The sequence below is a fragment of the Diadema antillarum genome, unplaced genomic scaffold (assembly GCF_040938485.1).
Source record: "Diadema antillarum isolate AM-2024a unplaced genomic scaffold, OU_Dant_1.0 seq00000569_RagTag, whole genome shotgun sequence".
Taxonomy (NCBI): Eukaryota; Metazoa; Echinodermata; class Echinoidea; order Diadematoida; family Diadematidae; genus Diadema; species Diadema antillarum.
The window spans coordinates 591,067-618,032 of NW_027271507.1; the positions used below are offsets into that span (position 1 = coordinate 591,067).

Here is a 26,966-nt window from a genome sequence, read left to right on the forward strand (position 1 = left end):
ATGATGTATAACTTGTTAAAATTGGACCATCCTAACCCATTCAAAAAACGATTGTAATAAGAGAGTTAGAAGGTGCAGCTTCATAGAAAGGAGAGAAAAGAGGATTTAGATATTCACTCAGGCATGCTATGCATAAGTATCAATTTAAACTATGTTCTATTTCCTAGTGAAAGTAGTGCCTGTCTAGAAGTAAAAAAGTGTTCCAGAAAAACTGCTATTAAAATATCTTCATTTCAGTTTTGTTTCAAGCCACCAAATATTGAGAGTAAAAAGACAAATTTACTCCCCCAGGTAAGACAAACTTCAAAAAATTCGAGTCAGTCAACCCAAATGGCATATTAAAGTCCATTACAAGAATCCTTATTTACCACTTTTTGTGGGTTTTTAGCTGAATGGTCACATTTATCCAGCGATGCATATAAACCTGGTAGACCATGTGCTACAGGATTTTGAAGTCTACAGGATTTTAAAATCTTGTACGGAGTGAATAGAGAGGGTAGAAAATCTCTCATTTCAACTTGTTATTTTTTCATGTTCGAAGTGAAATTTGACTGAACTTTTATATAAAACATAACATTTTGTGCTTATGGTTTTTTTTTGTAAGATTTCAAATAATCTCTCAAAAGATAGGGACACAGAAAATAGGGTTGCCAAAACACACGCACACACAAAGCCTTATTTCGAGGATCCTACATAATCCTTAACATTTGTAAACCACCATGAATGGAAATGACTTTGTTCATCACATTTAGATTTTCAAAGTGCCAAAGTCTCAACTACAATGTATCCTACATAAAGATGTACGAGAGTCTGGGGTAAATTTCATCTCGTTATGCTCAACCCATTGAGGACAAGTCCTGAGTATACTCGAGCAGGTGTCTATGGGAAATGCATAGTTGTAGCAAAATCAGTCTGTCCTCAATGGGTTAAAAGTGCTTTTTATTAGAATTTCTACAGTCCAACAGGACTTATGCTTACATGTCTTGAAGAATCTTGCCTCAGCAACAGTTACAATGCAATGTTCGCTCCTGCACATTCCCTTTTGATTTTGATTTTGATTTGTCAGGACTGTATTACTGTAAAAGCTTTATTTACGTGAGAAGCATGGTATTTAGGAATGCTTTAGTCACGAATTAGTAGAATTTATCCCATGATATCCTTCATCCATTTCTCTGCCTGCTACAAATAACCACAATTCTTGTTCTTCTGACAGATTCTTTAACAGTGGTAGCAGATTTTCAATATCTGGGTTGACTGCTTTATCACAGCACTGAAATATTTGTATAACTTTTTAACTTCTTTTATACCTTTTTATATTTTTATAAATTTTGATTTTTGATAACTCTTTACAGTGGCAATGTCTGCAGCACAGAACATTCATTTTGACATCCAGGAATACCTTTCCATTGTGCTGGGCATTTTTTTTTTTTTTTAATTTGTATTAGCTGTCAACTTATTTTTCTGAATTTTTTGACAGCCAGTTTATAGAAACTCACAAGTTACATGGGCTTTTGTGAATAAACTATAAGTTCACAAAACCTGAAACAAAAAATATGCTGAAGATGATGGCAAATGCAACAAGCCAGTACTATGCATACAGTATTTCAGTTTCTGTGTAAACTAGACTAAAATTTTGGCATTCGAGAGATTAAAGTGTTGAATCCTTACCTTCAAATATATTATGTTGCTCCTTTTTTGAAGGTCGTTTTGTATTTATACAGCAGTCTGTCTTTGATATATGGTTTTCAAGAATCATGAGCTTTAATGTCATGAAACTTTGTAAACGTGACTTCTTGCATCATGAAAGTTTATTTGTGTTGAGGTAAAATATGTTATTTACGGCACATGTGTGCATTCTACCATGTTTTTCTTGTTTATTCATAATTTTTGAGCTATGATACAAACACGAATATATGAACTTGGCATGGAAAGCCACAAATATCTGGAGCCAATGTTGATTGCTTTTCTACATTCAAGAATGAGTGCTGTACATGTACTGTATATAGATTGTCAAATTTCAGTGTTAAAAAACCCAAAGAAAATGACATGTGTCAAATTCATGCATACAGGTAAAAATTTCATGCAAATTCTGGCATACGGATAATAATTTCAGGGGTAATTTGATACATGTACTGTTGGTTCTTTACACCGCGCAAGCGAGTGTTTTCGTTTCAGTGTCCATTGAGTACCATTGAGGATTTCCAAGTGTGGCAAATCTATGTACAGTACTACTGTACATAGCACAGGTGACTGTACATTCACAAGCAAGGCACGGAATGGCTAATCATTTCGGAAGACATTTCAGGGTTGAAAACACACAAAATTAAGTATAAGAATTGAAAAATGCACCTTTATTTATGCCTCTGCTTGAAGGGTGCTGGGGGATTTATTTGATTGATTTTTATTTGAGTGCATCTTTCTGATTTTGAAGAAAATGCATCTGATTTCTGCCTGTATTATTTTAAAAACCTTCCTTCTCTTTGGGAATACACATCAGAAAAGAAACTCTTTTTACTTTGCTCTATGTATTCCTACAATTTTTTTTTTCTTTAATTCAAATAATAGAAAAGAGAAAACACAAGCAAAAAAGTTTTGAGCAAAAATCCCTGTCCCAGGAACTCGAGTTTGCTTTTGTATTATATGTACAGCTCAACATGTATTATGATGTATTATATGTTTTATAAGATATTGTACCCCTTGAACCATATTAGTGTTTTCATGATTGCTCCTTCATCTTTCATGCTTGTATCAAGCTCATTTGTATAAAGTACCATACAGTGTAGTTTGCTTTCAACATATTTGTGTTAGAATCTTTGAAGCCCTGTTCATGTGCTCGAATGACACAGAAGTTTCCAAAGAAGTGAGGACAAGTACATATCACACTTAACTATATTCAGGTCTCTTGTTTTGTAGCAACGTTTTATTCTGGACAGCAACATGATCTTAATAAACTTGTCAACATAAATGTGTTTGATACAGACCAGACTTCTTTTTTTAACAGTTCATTTTGTCAGAGTTCAAGGAAAAAACAACAAGCAACGATAACACAAGAAAGACACTCATGTATGGACTTTGGTTTGATGGATGTGAGTCTGCCGACACATAATACACATACATGCAAATTACACATTTTAATGATACAATTTTTTATCCCTCCCAGGCTAATAATTGGTTGGGAATTAGACATACCATACATTGTAAAAAACTTTACAAATACGTAATGTATGTGACTGTACATTTATTTTGCAACTACAATGTACTTGTATGATCACTGGGTAACTCCACTGCCAAAGCAGCAGTTAACATAAACAATTGTTACATATTTCATTCTTGGGAATGTAATATTCTCTGTAACTTTGGCTTCCCTTCAAAGCTTGTGACAAAAAATTACTTGAAATATAAAACATATACAAAAACAACTTATTTAATAAATACACTCATTTGAACAAGTGTGTAGCATGTCACACCCAAAGGTTAGACTTCATACAGTATTTCTGACTAACATTATCATCATCTATTCCCATGTATTATGCAGATTAGTCAAAGCAACTCTAAGAGTAAATTTATGTGTACTTTTAACTTGCCACAAAAACTTTGATAAAACGTTTGTTTACATTTCTACATGTGTATTTGATTTTTGTGCAGTTGGTTTCATTTGCCCCTTGCTTATACAGTGCACTCCCATTCTAACGAACTCCGCTATGACGAAATTTCAGTTACAACATGGTAAAAATTCAGACTGCAACATCATCAGCTCTATGCTGTTTATTGTTAATTTGTTTGGTTATAACAAGATTTTGTAATGAAGGAAAACTGCCTGTCTCGAGAACTCTGTTATTACGATAGTCCACTGTACAGTAGACTCCCATTATAACGAAGTCCTCAGGACCGGCAGTTTTCTTTCGTTCCATTGATAAACTTTGTTATAACCAAACGAATAAACAATAATAAAAGACATACAGCTGAAAATGTTGTGGTCTGAATTCTTACTTCATTGTAACCAGAATTTGGTTATAACAGTGATTGTTATAATGGGAGCACACTGTACAAAAAAAAAAATGAAATAAAAAATCCATCTGGAGAACAGAACAAAATGTTCTACCCTTGGGCAAACTGCAAAATATTCAACTATCAAACGATGATCATTCAATCCCTAAGTGGACGGTATTTGACTGTCCCACATAACATGCTAAAAGGTATTTACTTTCAAATGTACCTTGGACAAGAACACTTCTGTTCCATCCTCAACCCGTTGAAGACGAGTCCCGAGTATACTTAGGCAGGTGTCTATGGGAAATGCCTCTTGTAACAAAATCAAACTGTCCTCAATGGGTTAATAATACATAATGTACATAAATAAGATTAAAATTTGAAGAAATGAAAAATCAAACAAAAGTGAACCTTGCAAGATACTTGGTGGGTACTACAATTATGTACTACATCGAGGATTAAGCTTCACTTTCTAGAATTTTACATTATTTGACAATGAGTTTACCGATGTGACAGATACTCTCACCAATATGAAGCAGTAAGTACCATCCACATCTGCAAGAATGAAAATTAGAGGAAGTTTCCTCAACTCATGTTCTCTCAAACTCTGAATTTCAGACAAAACATTGCACTTTTCACAGAGGTGACCTCGCTGTATGAGCAATTGGCACACTTGCTATGAACCCACGTAAGAAAATTTTGTCATTGTATGACACAATTATTAAACCACAGCAAGATTTTTCTGAAGAGACTAATGGGTAGTTATGATTGGGGCTTGTCTTCCATTAATAATTCATTGAAATAAATGCCTTTTATATCTGGGTAATGGAAAATAACTCACTGAAAACTGCAATACCTGTATCCCAAATATTAAAACAAAAAACAAAATTAATTTTTGTCTTCACTCATATCACACCACAGTGGACTCCCATTATAACGAAGTCCTCGGGACTGGCAGTTTTCTTCCGTAATCTCGAAATTTCGATATACAGCTGTATAACTGAACAAATAAACAATAAAAATACAGAGTGGATAATGTTGTGGCCTGAATTTTTACTTTTTCATAACCGGAATTTCGTTATAACCGTGTTGGTTATAACGGGAGTGTACTGTAATTCTTCTCTCTTATAGAGATCAGGGCTAATCACCTCCTTCTGGAGATCGACACATTTTGCTTTAGACAGCGAGGTGAGACCTCCCTGCTCTCACCTCCCTGCTTTAGTGGAACAAAACACAAGCCACACAAACACTGAAATTGCACAAACAAATACACATGTACTAGAGTTTGAAATTGTAAACACGTTTGGACATCTGGATATCAACACATAAAATGCATTAAGAGATTATTTAGCATCCCTATAACCTTGTAATCAGTCATCACATAGAAAAATAATGTAAATGGTATTGCATAGCAAAGCTGTGAAATGCTTTTGGCACAGTTCCCAATGAGTTGTCTAATAGTCTGTTGCACTTGTTCAAACAGCACTACTTCTCATTTCAAACTTGGATGACTGATGGAACTGTTTTACATAAATGCATTATAAATACAACCCAGATCACGTTTCGACTGTGTAAAGACTCCCAGAAATTGGTCAGAGAAGGATACAGTACTGACTTTTGAAGCTCAGTCCTAGGGGGTGTTTCATCAACGTTTGTCAGCGCTGACAACTTGAATCACCATAGTAGTCAGTGACCAGAGCATCTCAGCCAATCAAAACCAAGGATTTTGCTGAAATTGTCAGCGCTGACAAACGTTGACGAAACACCCCCAGAACTTCTTATCACACCTACAGCAACTCGAGACAAAATGGTGACTAGTACCCACAGCCCCTCCAAGGAAGTTCAAATATGACTGCATTGGAGATTGAGCGCGACAAATATGGCAGTGCAAGAGGAAAGAAAGAAAGGGAGAGAGAGACACACAGCTGTTACTTAACGTAATATTAAAATCTGTTTCACTAAGTTTGGTTCAGGAAAACACTTATGGAAGGATTGTACCAAAACAAACTGGACTAACATTAAAAATTTTTTTTTATAAAAGCCACACTTTAAAAAACAATGTAATGGAAAGCACAACCAATGGTTTTATGGAGATATATCATCTTTTTCATTAATGTATCATATGTAGTGTAAAAGTGGATATTTTTGCAGTGTGGAATTTTTCATGCATTGTGCCCCCTCATTTTTGGTTAAAACAAAAGGAGTAAAACAAAAAATGGGGGGATGCCTGTGCCCCCCTTTAATTTTGCAAAGGCACCTCACCTTTACGGAATTCCTGGATCCGCCCCCGACACCCTCATGCCCTAGACAGTCATCACAGCATACAATGCAAACAAAAAGCTACTCTTACCTACTGCTGATGGTACAGATATCAGCCCAATATGAACATTTCTAGAATTCAGTACTGACTTTTGAGCAAACTATATATCGAGATATCTAGTACCATATTTGAACTACAAAGGACTACATGAAAAATTGCATTACTAGTGCAGAACGTCAAATAATATTACCGATAACATTTTCATACAAGAAACACCTACTTTGTATAAACTTATCCTTAAGATGATGGCTCATATTGCATCTGCATCACAGCAACAAAAGCGACATATGGATATTCAAATGTTTCTGGCACATCGCAATAATGGTGAATCCATGCTCTACACATATACATGCACACACACACACACACGCATACACACAATTCTTTGTAGGTACAGGAACAAACTGGTTCGTTGACTCTCATTACTCTAGTACAAATCTCTGCAGGGCAAGCACACCTTCACCCCATTAAGACCTTCAAGCAATTTTGCTCCAGGATTTATCCTCTTGTCCTCATTAAATAGACAATTTCTGTAATGCATTACAATTTAACCCTAAAAGGGAGGGGGGGGGTGGGGGGTGGGGGGCGGAATTCGCCCTCCCCTCAACGTTTCGCGCTATAATTCTGTAACGCGAGAAGGCCTCGTTGTGAGGCTTCTTGACTTTCTTCGTTCAAGTCTCGCGCAACTTTTGAGACCAAATTTGCAACGTCCGCGCATACTTTTGTGAAGCCACGCCCATTTTTGTAACGGAATGTCACCCCAAAACGGGCACAATTTTGTGATTTTGTGTACATTTCCTATGGAAAACAGTGCTCTGTCATGAAAGTCATAAAAACCTGATTATTTTTACAATTTATCACTTTCATTGATTAATTTTGTGCTAATTATGGTAGAAGAGTGGTTAGTGACAATTTCCATTGAAAAAACAAAGAAAAAACAAAAGTTGAAAAACAGAAATACATAAGAAATTCTGAAAACAATAAAATACATAAGAATTGAAATGAGTTTTGGAAGTTTTTGTGATGCACAATTGTTGAATATGCTAAAACAGATTTACAGATAAAATGCTTTTAATTAGGCTAAAATATGATCTCGAGCTTAATTTGCATAATTAATTAATTAAAATCAGAAATTGATTGTTTCAAAAAATCTTATGACACAATCTTGTAGATTTTGACGTGGGTCTCACGCATGCAAAATTTTATCACGATCGCACCACTGATGGCCGAGATCTCGGGGGGGATGCCAAAAACAGTAGTCATGCATGCTGAAATTACTACTAATTACTAAATTTTACGAATAGTTAGCAGCTATTCTTGTGTTTAAAAAAAGTACAGGCTGCACAATGGTGGAGGACAAAATCCCTGGCATGTTTACTTAAGGGTCTCAGCCTGTGATATACTCCAAAGAAAAAAAAGTGTGGCCACATTTCTTGCATAATCACACTAAGGTACCATTTGCAAACATACATACCCACACACACTCACACACACACATACATGGTAAAAAAAAAAAAAAAAAATCAATGACTGCCCAAAATATGCACCTACATATATAATCACAAAGTACTTGCATTAAGTCCATTTAGTCATTGCACATACATGTACTTGCAGTTTGAGTTAGCATTCTCCCCACCCGTTCCCTTCAACTTGAAAATGTCATCTAAAGTTGAGAGAAGTTGGGACCTATCCCCTGAAAGAGTAATTTATATAACAATATATATATATTTTTGAACTTTTTTTTCTTTTGTGCAGTAACAGAGAGAGTACAGTGATTGCAGTATGACGCATTAGTTTACTGAGAGCTGGACTGTAATGAATTGTCTAGGAATTAGGTGTTTGAAACACAGCTCCTGACTCCAGCTTGGAATGCAAGGCTTAACATTGGGGATTGGCTTATGCAGATGAGGCATTCAGGACCACACCCCTCTTCCACAGCAGAAACCAAAAATGGACGATTAAGAGTTTTTTTTTCCCCTGGTACATGAAATAAAGTACAGCAACTTGGTCAACGCTTGCTTCTGATAATGTGTTGCTGTTTTCCCAATAATCACAAGTGCTAAACATTGAAATTTTATGTTCACACACAGGACACTCTCTTCCACTAAACACTTCCAGTGGGAGTCAAGAAAAATATGGGAATGGCAAAATTCCTGGGCAAAATATTACAAATGCTTTTTTTGTACACAACAGTATAAAACCCTTGGAGCATTGGCTCCTAATGCTCCCACACATGAGAGAACTTAGAAAAGTACAGAATGAGAACAGGCCAGTTGGTAATACTATTCTGCTGGCCATATTCTTGCAGCAGCCTAGTTTAGAATGAGAGGGCAGTTTGTCAACACTGGCCTGTCGTAGCACCTTGTTCAGGACAGAAAGGTGATGCGGTGACTTACTAGAACTTGCCCGGTTGCTAAGGTACCTTCTCCCCCCCCCCCCCCCTTTGGTCAACTGAAACAAGTTGTCCTCTCACCCAAAACCTTGTGACAGCAACCTGCATCATTTCAACAAGTCACCTTCATGCTAAACATCGTGTTTGAGCTTCCATACATATGCCAACTATTTTCTCGCAAGAATCATGTTCCAATATTGCATTCAACACACTTATAAAACACTAGAACTCTTTCACTAATGTTCCAAAAAAATACCTTAGACATTCTGTGATTGTCATCTACAAGTATCTACCACTTCGCAAGCTACCATAGCTTGCCTTGTTCCTGACCAATTTCTATTTTTTTCCTTTTTTTTCTTTTTTTAAGAAGTGAAAATGGGGAGCTTTGCTCCCAGGTCAAGGGTCAGGGAACATTCTTCCCAACGTAGCCTGGCGTGATCTGGTTGACCCAGTGAATTCCGTCCCCCTCGGGCAGATGGGATGAAGGAAGGACGACGTGTCTGAGGAATGTCCTGCAGTGGTCAATGAAATGTGACATATCACGATAAAACTAACGCCAAAATACACGACATGGGACCAGAAGAGAATAAAGTCACAAATATGGGTACATAAGAACAGTCACTCTTGCCTTATCAAGTGCTTAATCTTCCACCTCATTTCCCAGGGTTGTTTTTGACTAAATTTCATCTTTCACAAATCAAAGGCAATCTTACCTGATGCAGGACACATCATCATGATAAGTGAACATTGGTCTCTTTAATGCCTTGTGCAAAGGAAAAATATAACCAATCAAACTTTAAGGGCGCTACACAACGCTGTACCCCAGGTTACGACAGTACCCCAGGGTACGGCATGCCGAATCATTTCTCTCGTTATCTAAACTTTAGAAATTCATTTTTTATGTGCCATATTTTCTCCCAATTTTCACCAATTTAATTCTCTGAGCAACATATCAGGATGGAATTTCTCTTTAACCAAAGGATAGTAACCAAGTGTCTGCTACATCTTTGCTCTGCACTTCAAAAACTGGTGAGAGTTAAAGGACAAATTCACCTTCATATACAGTCAAACTCGGATACCTCGAATTCGTCGGGACTGAAGAAAATGGTTCGACGTACGCGAATTTCGAGGTACCGTACGTCGAATTTTCTTCGACTTGTCCGATGTTTATCGATGTTCAACGTTTATCGATGTTCAACATGGTGTCTGTTATAGTGCCTAGTGATTGTTTGCATGCTTGTCAATTTGAATTGAATCAACTTTTATATGAATGAATTGAGTGAAAATAGGAAATGAAATCAAAATTTCAGAAATAAAGATTTTGGTGGCCCGATCGCGCCACCAAAAAAAAAAAAAGTCGGATGTTTGCCTTCACTTTTCAAAATGAACAGCGGTAACAATCGGTTACGTAAGATGCTAAAATAAATGTCAAAGTTTTGCGTTTAATTGTGGAAATGAATGACGGTAATATTCGACTCGGTATGATACTAAAATAAATGTCGGATGTTTGCTCATACTTTTGGAAATGAATAACGATAAGACTCAGCTCCGTATGGTGCTAGAACTAATGTTAGATATTTGATTTTGCGTTCGGAAATGAATAAGGATAACATTCGGCTCCGGAAGACGCTGAAATAAATGTCGAATTTTTGCTATGACGTTCGGAAATGAAAAACAATAACATTCAACTCCGTACGATGGTTAAATAAATGTCGGATGTTTCCTTATACTTTTGAAAGTAAATAGCAATAGCATTCGGCTCCGGAAGATGCTAAAATAGATGTCAGATGATCGTTTTTATGTTCGGAAGAAAATAGCAGTAATATTCTGCTCCATCATGTCCATATGATGCTAAAATAACTGTCTGATGTTTGCTTTTAAATTTCGAAAAGAATAACAGTAACATTCAGCTGCGTTTAATGGTAAAGTCAATGTTTGATGTTTGCTTTGACGTTCGGAAAAGAGTAACAATAATTTATTATTCAACTCCTGACAATGATGAAATAAATGCTGGATGTTTGCTTCTATGTTCGAAAGTAAATTGCAATAACATTTAGCTCCGAAAGATGCTAAAATAAATGTCGAATGTTTGCTTTGATGTTCTGAAGTGAATAACAATAACATTCAACTCCGTACGCTGATAAAATAAATGCCGGATACGTCCGAAAGTAAATGTCAATAGCATTCAGCTCCGGAAGATGCTAAAATACATGTCGAATGATTGCTTTTACGTTTGGCATGTTTGGAAGTGAACAGCAGTAACATTCTGCCCCATACGATGATAAAAAAATATATATATATTGGATATTTGCTACGGTACATTTCAAAATAAATATCAGTAACATTCAGCTATACGTTTCATAGTCCAAAATGTCTGATGTCTGCCTTTACGTTCAAAAATGAAAAACAGTAACATTCGGCTCCGTGCGATGATAAAATAATTGTCAGATGATTCATTTCACTTTCGGAAGTGGACAGCAGTAACATTCGGCTCCGTTCGATAATGAAATAAATGTCGGATGTTTGAAATGAATAACGGTAATATTCTGCTCCGTACGATGCAAAAATAAATAACAGATTGTTGCTTTAAATTTTGGAAATGATTAATGGTATTAATCCGCTCAGTTAGATGCTAAAACAAATAGCGGATGTTTGCTTTCACGTTTGGAAATGGATTACGATAGTATTCAGCTCCGTAAGATTCTAAATTGAATGTCGGTTGTTTGCTTTTACATTTAGAAATGAATAACGGTAACTTTCGGTTTTTTACAATGCTAAAACAAATGTCGGATGCTAACAAATGTCAGCAAATGCTCCCATTTTCTCATTTCAAACGTAAGTTTTGACCTCCTCAATATATTGGCATCAACTTTTATAATAATATCTACGCCTATTAACTTGTCAAATCTTTAAACACTAAGTAAGATGATTGAATTTTCTATTCATTTGTTTTAGACATGGACATCTGTATCACTTCAATAATGCTTAATATTAATTTGTCTATGTTTAGTAGGACCGATTTAGTTTTTCTAATGTTTTTCCTGATTTTTTTTTTGTCACCAGATTTTACTTTCGACCACCAGAAAATAAAAATCAATGATATTGGTGGCCCGATAAAACTTAGTGCGGAGCCCTGTGTATTCTATTCTTCATTGTGATCGGCCTATACTGCCAGATTTTCATAATCGCATTGCTGGAAAAAAAAAAGTTTCAGTGCTTGCGTTCTCGGGGAAGTAAACTTCGTGAAAGGCAAAAAAAAATAGTTTAAAAAAAGGCACTACGAGGTAGATTGATGTTTTGACAGTGGAGCGTGATTAATGGCAAAGATATAACTGTCAACGTAAGCAGGTGCGCCCCGACGGTTGAGAAATCTACGCGCACGGTATGACTGTCTCGATCAAAAATCAAAACACAGTGGTTAAAGAAAAGCAAATGATGGGGCAGCACGTAGTGCTCTATCGTAAAGCACTCCATTGGCACGGGTGCTATGTGCATACCATGTACGTGTGGTGTTGGGGATTTTCCTTGTCAGCTGTGTATCGGGTATTTCTTCTTGGGCGCGCGATTGTTCTGGTCTCAGAATATATACAATCGAGTGTGAAAACATGTGACACGTCTTCGCTGTCCACGCGCGCTTAATCGGAGATGCTGAGTGATGTTTACAATTTCGATTCGAGCAACATGCTGGGAAAAACAATAAGTTAATTAAGATCGGGACATTAGATTTCCCTTCGAGGTAACCGAACTTCGAGTTATCTTTTTCGAGCTACGCGAATTTTAATACACGGAAACTCCATAGGAACAATCGGGACTTTCATTTTGCCCCCGAGGTAAGTGATATTCGGCTTATCCGATGTCGAGGTATCCGAGTTTGACTGTACATAAGGATTGAATGAATGCTGCAATATTAGTAGAACATCAATGAAAGTTTGAGGAAAATTGGACAGTCCCATCAAAAGTTAGGAATTTTTAAAGTTTCAACACAGTCACTTCTGGATGAGAATACTACTACAGTGTATGGCACATGCATAAAATGATATAAGGAAAATATAAAGATAATTCTACAAAATTTCATTTTTGGAAAAAAGTGCACATTCCTCTGACTCACTGTTAAGAGTAATATTATTCCCATGCCTTCTGAAAGAGGCAAGTCAAGTGCTCTATCATAAACGGACATATACATCAAAAGTTATGAGCCATAATCGAAACGCGCCATAAAATCTTAACATTGGGCCCTAAAAGTTTGTTGACCCCTGTCTGTGACCTTTGACCTTGTGATGACCTTCAACTCCCCAAGGGACATCTACCATCCAAGTTTGGTCACAAACAGACATAGGGATCAAAAGTTATGAGCCATAATCGAAACGCGCCATAAAATCTTAACATTGGGCCCTAAAAGTTTGTTGACCCCTGTCTGTGACCTTTGACGTTGTGATGACCTTCAACTCCCCAAGGGACATCTACCATCCAAGTTTGGTCACAAACGGACAAAGGGATCACAAGTCATGAGCCATAATTGAAACGCGCCATAAAAACTTAACATTGGGACCTAAAAGTTTGTTGACCCCTGTCTCTGACCTTTGACCTTGTGGTGACCTTGAACTCCCAAAGGGACATCTACCATCCAAGTTTGGTGACAAACGGACATATACATCAAAAGTTATGAGCCATAATCGAAACGCGCCATAAAAACTTAACATTGGGCCCTAAAGTTCATTGACCTCTGCCTATGACCTTTGACCTTGAGGTGCCCTTCATATTTGGTAAAATGTGTAACTTTGTATAACCACTCTTCCCTCCAAGTTTGATTGAAATTGAAACCCTCAGTAGAGAGTTAGTCAAGTTTTTGTAGCGTTACTGACGGATGACGGACGGACAGATGCAGCAGGCGATCCCTTAGTCTCCCCACACCTCCGGTGGGCTCGACAAAAATCAGTCCATCCTATACGGGTTAACTGTGCACTGCAGTGTGACAGATTAATTCCTCCTTGTGGCATTCACCCAAAGAAACAAGCAGTCAACCTTTACTGACCTGTGTGGAGCGTCTATGCCAAGCAGGATTCGCCAGTTTTGCTTAAACCCAAAGTCGTATGGATTCTTGTAGATCTGAAAATGTGACAGAGATAAACAAATGAGATTTAATGGAACAGCCATTCGAGGTATCTTGGAAATTGGAAACTAAATCATGTGAAGCAAAAGTAACCTGAGGCTATGAAATCAAATTCAGATGAATGATGTGAAAGTTGTGATCCTTTGATTGCTAGTAAATCATCATTCACGCCGCATGATCCACGGTTTAAGTTGTGTTGCAGCAACATGCTTCTTTTTTTTTTTTTTTTTTTTTTTTGCACAAATCCTACATAATGTGGGACATTCCAATCACTATGCATAGAAACAATCTAAAAAAAAAAAATTACAAGTGGGTCTAATATGTCCGGAAACATATTAAAATCTGATGAGAGATTTCAGAGCTTATGAGTGCACATGTATCTCAGCACAATAATCAAAATTTTCCCTTTACAACCTGCTAAAATTCAAAGTTGTGGACCCACTAGTCATGGCATATGGCAGCATCTTAAAATGTCCAGGGGTAATTGCCCTAGGAACCAACTGAAACATAAAATATTTCATTTGCTCAATCAATAACAACCAGATGAAATGAAAAGACAGCAAAATTACAAATGAATGGGAGCATGCATTCAATAAGCACATACCCCCCCCCCCCACAACTGTCATACACACATACACATAAACTCCCATCCACACATACCAAAGCCCACTCACAATATTGACTTCCTTCAGCCGTTTCCTCTCCGAGTTGTTGATGTGCTGTTCGATGCTCGTCTCTCCCCTGGATACGAGCAGGGCGTGCCACACCGTCAACGTCCCGAGAGCGAACACCACCCCCAGGCAGATGAAGAACTGCACGACGACCGCCTTGTGGTAGATGCTCTCGCTGGCGGTCAGGCTGTATTTCACCACGGGTAGGGCCACTTTGCCTGTCTGGTTAGCCTCTGCAACCTGGAACAAAGGCAAATGGACATCATCTCTGTCAAGCATATCCCTGATCAGAGGTTCATAGTGAGAAATATGATCCCATTTGATACAACCCATCACAAATGCCCCCCCCCCCCAAAAAAAAAAAAAAAACACCCTTAAAGTAAAACAGATAAATGAATAGATTAACAAAAATATATGACCTTAACTTGTGCTCACAGATAACTGAGTCAATGAGCTGATTAAGTTTGTAAGAAAGATTAACTAACTAGGCTGTAAAAGTCAGTAACTCCATGGACCTAATACACATGGACTGTTCACGACAGTCTTTCTCTGATGTAATCATCGTCGTTGACACATGATTATGTGCATCTTAATGAGTACATTCAGGTGTCTAGACAATAACGATTGTGTGATCATGTATCGTCACTAACAATAGAATCGTTTCCCTCATTTCAGTCTTGTTTCACTGATGTGCCTTTTTCAAACGGAAATGTCTTTGAATAAATACAGATGGTGAGGAGCAGCAAAACCTGAGATCATGACAAATTTTGTGTCAAAAGATGGGTAATTGCTGATTCGTACATTTTCGCACACGCATATGACCTTGCCTAATGGCAAAATATATCTGTTCTCTACCATTACCGTCCCTTCTTGCTCTGGAATAAGCTGCGGAAAAGTGAAATATTGAGATCACAAATGACAATCATTCTGCCAAAATATTAGCTTTCTTTTAAAAACTGCCTGCTTCTCCCAAGAGAAATTGTTTGAGGCATGATTTCCTAACATACACCATAACTGCAAATTTACTTTACTTGATTTTGTGAATTATTTTCTTCTGTGCATATAGTTTTAGATTTCTCGAATCTCCGTCTTGTTCTTCTCCCGGCTTGCTGGCGGCGACAATGATGGGATCAAAGCAGTGAAGCATGCTAAAAATGTCTTTGTGGCGCTTTTGAGATGTACAGGGGCATGAATTAATTAACGATGCGATGAATGTCCTTGAATATCAGGTCCATGGCAACTCTAGCTCTCAACATTTACACATCAATATGAGGAAGGTTCCAAAGAGCATTTAAAAAGAAACAAGCATTTATAAACATTCATCTTGATTTGAAAACATTATTCCCAAATCAGCCAGTCTTGTACAAGTTGTATTTTATGATCTTGTATTGCCAAGAAGAGATATTTGTGTTTTCAGGGAGCCTCCTGTAGAACCAGAGACCTGAAAGCTCTGACAAAAACCTGTCAAAAAAAAAATGTGCCAATGCAAGACTTTAATAGTGGACCTATTTCCACACCTACCTATCCATCCATCCACGGTGTATGGATAATCACAACAATGAAAGTGTTGCCTTTAATATCTTGATTTGAACCTCATCCCAAAATGGTATACATGCAGACTAGAAAAGCTGTGTCAGCATAGGACCATGGCATACTCGCATACGCCACATTCTGAAGTGTACATCTTTACATCCACACTCAATGCTATTGTCAAAGCTACTGTACACAACTGCATTTTGTATGTACTCATACAGAATGGGTTCTTGATCAAATGAGAACAATTCTCTGAAAGCTGTCTTCCACTTCACTTATCGAAAAATGCTTTTTTTTTTTGAAAATGTGAGAAAAAGTTTTAAAGGTTATTTTCAGGTATCAGTAGTGTGTATGTTTGTTTAATTGCTTTTTTTCATTTTCAAATCTAACTTTTAGTCCAAAGATACTATGCAAGTATTCCACTAAGCTTCTTATCAGAGGAAGGCAGAACACGTGGTCCACACATCGCACTGTTGCAGAAGTACAGCGCAAAAATTAATGGTGGGGGTGCAAGGGAACAGTTAGTACCAAACCAAAAAACTTTCAAACCCACAGCACGACACTGATATGTGCAATAGCTAATGTACCACACCTGTAGGCCTACTTAGACCAGTTTAATTACCGTTGAGAACAATTACCCTTCTGCAAGATGAATAAATTGTGGAGCAGGTTGGATGGTAAAAAGTTTATGGTAAAAAGTTTATCCTGCCTCCATCACAACCAACACTCTCTGCTAGCTACATGATGAATCACACACACAGGTGGCGGATCCAGGGAAGAGCGCACCAGGTGTGCGTCCCCTTTATTTTTTTTCTTTGTTAAAACAAAAGAAATGCAAAGAAAAAAATGGGGGGAGGAGTGTGTGCACCCCCCTTTAAATTTGTAAATGCGCCCCCTCTTTATGGAATTCCTGGATCCGCTCCTGCACACAAACACACACTTACACACACACACACACACATACAAAGTTGTGACAACACTGCCACCACACAGACAAATAACAATGATCAAGCAAGGTGGAACAAAACAACACAAATGCATGAAAAGCCAAAATGCCACAGATCTGAAGATGGCAGCACCGAAACATATAAAGAAATCATGTGACTGGAACATTCAGTAATCATCAAACATGCCGGGTGCAAATAAATAACAACACAGACACACCACGCTTGCAACTAATCATAAAAGAAAGGATTTGGAGCGGGCCACAGAAGTTTACAATAGGCAAAGGGGTGCAAGGTACTTTTGTGCATCAATCATATCAAAACTATGACTGGTCAGTGATTGCACAAACTGGCATGAGATACTTCACAGCGACAAAGTATCTTGGTGAGATTTTGTGGCTGGATCACGTGATCTGCATCATGTGATATGCAGACTCCTTGGTTGCATGACTTGTTATCAAACTCATCATGTTGTACACTTATGCGCAATGCAAGATTCCAGGCCAGTTTGTATAATCAGAGCTAATCTTGAGGACTACAGCATGGTGAAAGGTTAACGTATAGTGATAAAAAAAAAAAATCATAACAGCATGAACGGTAAACAAAAAAAGAAGAAGCTCAAGCAGCAACACTCGACACATTTGAGCAAAAGGCAAATCACAAGATTACACAATGATGAAAAATATTCCCTGAAACACAGTCTTTTATGGGGGGGGGGGGGGGGTGGAGGGGTGGGGATATTATGATATATTAGGGTAGTGATTCCTCCATAGGAGGCAGAAGAGTGAGCAAGATTAATAAGAACAATCTAGACTGTTAATTACGCGAGAAGATTGCTATATTTTAGAAAATGTCATTTCTTTATTTATTTTTACAGCTATTCTTCACTTATTGTATATCTTGCTAACATCTGAAATTCAATATTTGCTGACAATTCTTTTTCATTATTTGACTTTCCCCACCCCTTTCAATTTCTCTCTTATTTTAGCATCAACAATTCATTTCTTGAATGATCTCATGTCAAGTTTATTTCACGTTTGTTTTGTTTTTTTTTCAAATTTCCTGAGTGAAATGGTATTCGAGAAATAAGTTGCTCCTGAAAATATTTCCTCCCATAACACCAACGCTTGGTGTATCGTCTCCATTTATTTTATCTTTGTTTATCTGTTCATTTATTTGTTTGTCTATTTACTCATTTTTTTTTTTTCAACTAGAGAGGTAATTATATCTAAAACTTGACATCACAGTGTTGACAAATATGGAAATTGAATTGTGCATATTCTTGTAAGGGTGGGGGGGGGGGGGGGGAGGAATGAGGTAATTGAAGCAAAGTGAAATGCACATGACAGGATTCATCCAAGGCAATGTGGTGCTAGAAGCGGGACTAAATAACTGTAAGTACAATGGAGAGAGCCGTGGAGGCCTCTTTGTAACTTTTTGGTAATCTAGCCATGGAACGACAAAAACACAAAATTTGCTGACATTGGGAAGGCCTTGCATCTAAAGGCTACCTTTAATGATTTTTTTTTTTGGTTGCAGCGATGCATTGCAACACAAAGATGCACACACACACAAAAAAAACACACAACAAAGCCAAAATAAAAGAAGACAAAGACACTAACATCTGCGAGCCACCTCAAGACTAACAAGAGCTACTAATCATTATCTATATTGTAGCAAATTCAGCATGCTCTATAATTTGCAGAACTGATGAATGACTGCTGATGATGGTAGCACTAAAAAGCAATGGATAACTGATTAAAAAAAAAAAAATCAATGTTGGTATTTGCAGGCATGAACTATGTGATGTTGTGTCCTGTTCATAACATGGTGAGCCCATCTATTTCAAATACTCAGTTTTTATTGGTAGTAAACAAATGCATTCTGCTATTTGTATTTTGAGTATAAATGAAGTGGGATACTGACTACTCTGTTTCAATGCTGGAATCCCTTGACAATTCTTGAGAGAACAAATAATTGATCCTAGAATTTAATAAAATATTCCTGTCTAGCTCTTCCTCAAAGGCACGAAGTCGTATTTCTCATTTGTCTGAGTTAATGATCACCAACTTGATTGCTTCAGTAGAAGAAAGACAACAGAATTTTGAATTCTGTTCCCAAAACTTTCAGTGAATTAGAAAGATTTGAAGATCCTTGCCAAGAAACAAAAACAAACAAACAACAAAAACAATCAAGAGTTATCATAAACCTTCATGGTCTGGTCTGAGAATATCAAGTGATTTGGAACTGTGCATCCACTGTTAACAGCAAAGACTAGATGAGTAAGCAAGCTCTGATAGTATGATTGCGATTGTGAAAGTTTGGCAACATCCCCAAATACTGGTGCTGGCTACTACTGACCATGCTACATGGAGAGAAACAACAGAATAATACTGGTTTATTCTGTAGCAAAGGCGCTAAAGTATATCATGATGCATTGATGCCTGTAAGTGTTATATTGACCAAACACAGCATGCAGAAGATAATATGGGCTTCGTCAAGCTTGGCATGCTGTAAATAAGCAATTTTTTTGAGTTTGTGATATCGCATGCACGTACCTGAAGCGCCCAAGACAAATGATGATAATACTCACTTTTGCCTGATTATAGACTTCCATTGCTTGCGCAAATACAGATCCGCCAAACAGACTTTCAAAAGTTTTCTATGTCGCAAATGCAATATGTAGGAGTAAAGGTGAACGAAATGATAATCATGGTGATTTGAATACTGACTGGACAGTGGTTGTGGACACCATCACATTGGCCTACACTTTTGCATGGATTGACAACGTAAAGAGCACACCCTTACTCTCACACTATTGATTCAGCACTTGATTTTATATTCTTCATAAATGATTTCCAACATTGAGGAGATATTGACTAACACACACTGATTATACTTTGAGCACAAAAGATACGGCAAAGCTGCGGCATTTACAAAACTTTAATACACAGTCAGAGATGGGCACGTAATGCCTCCTTTTCCCAAAAAAATAAAGAGGGGGGTATTCTTGCAGTTACATGTTTGAAAAGACACAGAGACAAGGTGAAAAGTGAACAAGAAATTTCTCTCCCCTGGTGAGTATTAAGCTTACAGATTGAGGGACTAATCCACTTTAATGCCATTTAGAATTCACAGCTATCATCAATGTTCAGTTTTTTTTTGTGGTTTTCAGTGTCCACCGTTTTGAAAACACAAACTGTAAATAATAAATGATTAATGCATGACATTATTAGCACTTCTTACAAGCATGCACACACGAAATATCATTGAATCATTTGGTTGGGCATCACATTCTTAATTTGATATTCACCAGAGCACTCTCTCACTGTTGCCATTTGTTTGTTTGTTGTATCTGTGTGTGTGTGTGTGTGTGTGTTTTTAAAACTATAAGCTAACTTCTCTTCTTTTTCAATAGACCGTTTCTGTAATGCAGTACAATTCGTCTGTTGAGAATGAGAAGGGCGTTAAGTTGTCTTGAACACTATGGGTCTTGTGGCAACTTAACGCCCTTATCATTCTAAACCGTTGAATTTATCATGGTAGTATCTTTTCCTACAGTCTAGTAACAAGGCATTTCATTTACCTGCTCCCTCCCATGAAGTTCCACAGGAAGGAATGCACTTAGTTGTTGCTAGGTAGGGCAAACCTCCAGCAAGCCTTGTGGTAACTACAGCAACTTTTGTGAACAAAGCATGCATTTAAAATCTGAATACATTACAGAACAGGTCTATCGCTGGCTAGCTACCTGGCTTTGTGTACTCACTCTGGCATCGAAAAACTCTTCCCTAAACTGAGGCCAGACAGAAATGGACACGTAGACCGTCCCCATCCACATGTAGATGCAGAAGAGCATAAAGTAGCGATGATTAAAGTGCCCTACGCAGTTGTTGAGCCAGGCTGGCGAACGTGGAGTTGCTCGTCAAGGAAGTTTGGACATGACAGTGCTAAGACAATCAGTTGTGAAACATCCTCAAGAGGAGTGGGCCAATTGTCAGCAATGCCAGCAGCACTATCCTGTCTGAGTTTCTACTCTAAAAGAGTGGCCATTACAAATATACTGACAACAACAAGAAAAACAACACTGAAACTCAACTTCTTTTTCTGCCCGAGTTGCTGGTGGTAGGCTTTGCCTGATATTCATTCTTAAATGAGAATTAAGTAGAAATTTAGAGGACTGCAAAACAGACTTCCACCATTGCAGCCAAAGTCATGCAACTCTGGTAAATCCACTGTAATGACTGAATTTGTTACTTACTTCTATTCCCCCCCCCCCCCTTTCAGGTATTGATTATCATTCTTACTACCAAATTTGATATAGATGGTACCGAAAATGAGAAAAAGACAAACAACAAAAAACAAATTACTGATGTATGAAATAACCACAGAAGAATCCTGTCAGTGACAAATTTCTCCCTTTTGGTGACAGATTTTGTTGTTCTCCTTCTTCATTGACTTGTACTCCCTCCATCGCACATATCGGTACTTATTCAGTAAAATGAGATACCTTCATTTTTATTAATCCATAAAGTGTTCTGGTGGCTTTCCTACACATTGAAAGAAATCAAGACCAGGGTTGGGGCTATCCCCAGTTTGAAAAGAGAGGAACTAACATTTAACCCGTTGAGGACGAGTCCCCAGTATACTCGAGCAAGTGTCTATGGGAAATGCATGTCGTAGCAAAATCAGTCCGTCCTCAACGGGTTAAGCAACATACATCAGGCTGGCAAGGATACGGCAGTGGTGATCCATCTTCAGAATACACGTCTTGCAGACACTACAGTGATGGGTGCGCAACGGCTTGGGTGCGATTGCACTTTTTGCATATACTCCCTGCTCCTGTGTCCGACACAATCTGCAGAGAGAGCAAATGGAAAGCAGGCAAAATTTGTCAGACAAGCTCTCTGTGCACGGCTCATTTACCATCTTTAACAGACCTCCAAACATTTGCAACTGAAAAATGGTAAAGATTAGGAGAGAAACAGCACTACCCACAGGAATGTGTAGTACAATTATTAAGAAAAATTTGGTCAGTAAGAACATATCTGAAGAAAATTGTGACCCGCTACAACAAAATGATCCTAAAGTCGGGCGAGGTTGATTATTTGAAAATTGCATGACACAATTCCCTAATCTTTCTGCTTTAAATTGATATATAACACATCTTATAAAAATATAATCGGCTGCGGAGATATCGATGTTTAAAAGAGAGCATGTCGAGACGTCTGGGAAATCACTGTTTTGAGAAAAGCGCCCTAAAAGTTCTCCTTGCGATGCAATCACGACCAGGGGACACGCAAGTCAGTATTCACCTACCGGACAATAGAAGGTAAGCCCTAGCAACCCCCAGCAATGCTCATTTAAACACAGCGTCGGCGGTCTCCTCACCGACCAATCAGATGACCAGGATTCCAGGAGAAGCGGCTGGGCATAGCGCACCCCGCCACCACGCACCAGTCGACTGGGGAGTGTGCGAGCTTCACACTCTGGTTAGCGGCAAGCATGCAAACTGACCAATGGGATCACTCTAGTCGTTGTTAGGGGCGGAGCCTATCTGTGGCGCTCAATCCAAATGTTCGAACCAGTTCCTGCTTCGTTTGAAACGCCAAAAAACATGGCCCAGAAAAACGCTATTTTTTAAAATCTTTCCTTTCATCATTTTGCTTCTAAATTTCGACAGATGATAGAAGACATGTCAGACTCTAATAATATGTCAAATTCAGAAAATCGTAAGTTATTTGACCAGTTTTGATGCTCTGACTTCAAACTCGATTTTCACGTCTTATGATCTCGTGCGCGACTTTAGGACCATTTTGTTGTAGCGGGTCACAATTGTTCTTGTGAGAAAATGAAAATTTGTGATTTTTTGTGTATAAGCAGAATAGAGACCTGCTCAACACCTACGTCATACAGTTTAAAATTTGTCTTACTCTCTAAATGTTATGGGTTCATAACTTTTTTTTTGAGCATCTTAATTTTTCCCCAAAAAATTTCATGAATCTACTTTTTCTGATTTTTGCTGCTTTTATATAATGCAACATACAGTGTAGTATCAGGATGGAATTCCCCTTTAAGTAGATGTTAATTTCAGTGGTTCCTTTTTATGAAAGGCAACTAGCTTGGACAAACCTGAGGAGGATGGCCAGGGGATGTGGTACAGCCTTTGTAGTAGTGGAATGTGATGTTCACGAGCAGCCAATGTCCAAACGTGAGGTGGAACATGGTCTCCGCCAAGCTGCGATCGGAGGCGGCGGGGAGGACGACCAGGTACATAACGACAGTCACAAATGTTGTCAGCATCACGACCAAGACAACCATGATCTATGGCGACACAACAGAGAGAAAGAGGACAAAATCATTCATGATATATACAGTTAGAACTTCAGAGTTAGACCAATGTCCAAAGTATAGAGCAGATATTGATTCATCCACACACTTAGTACGCGAATTTAGATACACAAGTCCATGCTTCATACTATGGTTTGAACACATTTAAATATCATAAATCTTAGGCCACCTAAGTATGTCTGCATGCATTCATCAAAAAAAGTTTTCAGTATTTCCCTGACAAGTTTTGTTAATGTACACATCAACTAATTCTCAAATGCATCATCATTCTGCCAACTGTTCCAAAATATAGCCACTGAACTACTGGCTTTGAACCACAGTCCATTATGTGACAAACAAAAGTTGGGGCTAGGCATGCCAGTGGGCAACTCACAAAATTTTCACAACTGCATTTTTTTTTCTTTACCTCTGTTTTTGTTTTTGATACCCATGGTTAAATTTGGGAATACATTTACTGAAAAACCTTGTGAGAATTTTGTTTTGTTTGAGTCATGTCCTATTCTGTATAAAGGCTAAAAATTAATGTGTGCTAAAAATGTTGCCATGACACTGTCAGATCAAAGCAATGTTCATCTTTATCCAAGTTCTAATTAAACAGTGGTGACTGTACACTCTTGAATATTGCAGGGGAAGGGGAAGGTAGCAAATTTATAAGGCTACTGCCCAACAAGAGGGAAGAGGGATATTGCCTGAGCACTCCTTCCTTTTGCCATCATAACAAAGGAATAATCACACAAATACTTTATATTTTCACATCATTGAAGCTGAATTAACCAAAAAAAAAAAAAAAAAAATTATAAAAGAATAAGCTCACCGGTCCCATGTATTTTGTTATATGCTCCACAATCCAGATGACAGGTTCCATAGCAACATCAATCACGCTGCTGGTTGAGGTGAATGAATTGTAGGTCAGTGACCTGACTGCCATTTTGAAAGCAAGCCAGACCTCCAGTAGGCGACGAGACAGCCCCATCCTTCTGTTGTTTTCTTTCATGATAAGTGAGACAAAGGTCAAAAGGGGTCCACTTTCATTCTGGTCTGGTCTGGGGCAAACTTGAGCAGCCGACTCATGCAATATTGCTACTGCACATTCAAGCTAAGAAAAAGAGGAACAAACAGCACGACACTCAACATAAAACAACTTTTCACAGGTTGACAAGAAGTTTTGTAAGCTTGAAATATAAAATAATTTAAATTCATAGGGCTGGAGCAACGAAGCAAACAAGCAAGTACACGTAATACTAATCACTAGTATTTGTTAACTAGTAGTACTGCTTTTCAGCAATATCTAGAAAACCTACTGTCTATTGCATTATTTTCATAATTTATGGCAAAAGTTGGATAGTAATGGATTTCATAGAGAAGCTGAAACATGTGAGAAAGCACCTACTATTCTGTAGCTTAGAAATACAAATGACACTAATCTTGAGGTCACACAACCCTTGACTGCCAGAGTAGGACCATTATTTTGCCGCCATTTACTTAACAATGCTGTATATCTTGTTTGTCTAGCACTCTCCTCCTGTCTGTCTTGTCATTCCATCTTACATCTGATTCTTTAGTTCAGCCCTGACAGACAGCTCCCATTCTTATCTGATCACCCCCCCCCCCTACTTCTATCATCTCATGCCCTTCTGTGGTTGATTTACAGAGTTAGACCACTCTGCTTTATTAGAGTCCTCTATTCCCTTTATTTCTATTAGTTTTTGTAGATATTGAATAATCAATATTTGTAAATACTGTAATTTATGTGAATTATGTTCACTGGCAAGATTTGCTGAGAGCAAGATGTCCCAGAATAAAATCAGAGCACTACCAGACTTCTTGAAGTTCAGTTCATCTTCATACTTTACATCATCTCCGAGCTCAGTTCTCAATAGAAGACGGTCTACATTGTAGATCTACATCGTACATGAAGTTATTTCCCTTTTGTAAATACACTTCAGTTTGAGTATATCAAGTATACTTGAGTGACCTGCACCTCGTCATGGTTAATGAGTGTGCATGTTTAAATAGCACTACATACGTACATCACTGAAATCCTATGAAACCCTACTCACATATTTCATTTCATTTCATTTCATTTATATCCACTTTCATAATTGGTTTACAAACTTTGCATTAAAAACAAACAGACAAACAAACAAACAAACAAAAATATATAGTGTCAAATATGATAGTGGCGGAATCATGAGAAGCACAAAGTAGGCTTATTGAAAATGATCCCTTAAGAAATATTGTGATGTAAATACATGTTATCATTTATAATCATTGGTTACTTTGTAACTGAATTGAAACAAACATTAATACAAAATACTTGCAACATAGAGAAAATATGCTGAAGATTCCAATGGAACCAAAAGTTAAGTGATCGATAACAGAAATTTACCGCTATCATCATTAAACACAAACAATGCAGAATAGGTGTGCGCCACGGAAGGGGCCCGCACCTCGCCACCCTGCGCTCCTATCATAGACAAAGCACGTAAAAGACGTGCGGTAATCATGATGATACTTGCAACACTTATTCCTTAGATTTCTATATAGATTTAAGATTTTGAAGAAAAACTGACCAGTTTTCACCTCAGTTTGCTTGGTTGTGGTAACCCTGCAAAGTTTCAAGTACCGGTACTGAACACAGTCTTGGGCGTACATTTTGTTCAGTGCTTTATGTAGCAATTTTATGCAGGGCGAGGATCAAGGGTCCTTGGCGAGGTGCAGGTACACCTCACTAGAATATAGCATACAATACACATTTCTTGATTTCTCAACATTTATTTTGACACGCTACACCAGCATTTCATCTTTTTGTAGTGAGTCTACCACTACCTACATGTTATTTTACAGCAATCACACACGAAATAAAATAGGATAGCCTGCCCTGATGTCGAGTGATGATACTGTCCATACTGATACTGATAGGCTAGGCTCATTAAACTTATTTGGAAGTACAAAAATTTACACAGTTCCGGATCCGGACGCAGCATTCTGACATTCAGTCTGTCCCCGTGCGCCAGCACGGCTTGGTGTACAGCAACAGGGCTGTGTATAGTTACCAAGGCCAAAAAGAACTGTACTGGACACCACTACATCACGATCACGTATGAAAAGTTTACATGGACACGACCCTCTGCAGCTCGATTGTGTGATTCGGGTGCGGGGGAAGTGTACACAACACAAAATTACACAAGTGGGACTAATTTAATACACATCTTTACAGGGTGTACATGAAAGACGCAGGAAGGGCGAAGCGGAAATCATACTCAAATCAGTCTCTTGAACTGCATTTAGCCAACAGGTTAAATGATCACAAACGTAATTTCATATGTGAAGGGTTTAAAAGCAAAATAATAGTAACACATACCCGCAATTTTCAAACAAACGAGAGCACCATAACTGTTAGTTGGGGACGGCAGGAACTCGTATTTCATGTACGGTATCTTCAATGCGTTCACACATCTTGATGAACTTCAGACAAAGACATTTTTCTCCTCTCCTTGAGCCCAAAGGCCACTTTAATACTGGGGAAAAGCTCTTTGACTTCAGAAACAAAAAATCTGTACCTCTCGCTCTGGGTAAACAATCAACTGATATCGAACTACACTGTAGTATGCGTAATCCTCCTCCTCTTCTCTCTTCTTGAATGAGGAATGAACGC

General features: G+C 37.9%; 1 protein-coding gene across 1 annotated transcript; it reads right to left on the reverse strand.

Moving 5' to 3' along the window:
• Positions 1 to 8,823: 8,823 nt before the first annotated feature.
• LOC139735286 (palmitoyltransferase ZDHHC16-like) lies at positions 8,824 to 26,731 on the reverse strand. The gene is given in 10 exon segments (XM_071646042.1): positions 8,824 to 9,214; positions 13,735 to 13,808; positions 14,487 to 14,723; positions 19,554 to 19,622; positions 20,727 to 20,860; positions 21,697 to 21,772; positions 21,774 to 21,815; positions 23,090 to 23,281; positions 24,123 to 24,404; positions 26,673 to 26,731. Coding segments are annotated over 9 exon segments (1,113 nt in total). The 5' UTR covers positions 24,303 to 24,404; positions 26,673 to 26,731; the 3' UTR covers positions 8,824 to 9,105.
• Between the last annotated feature and the right edge of the window lie 235 nt (positions 26,732 to 26,966).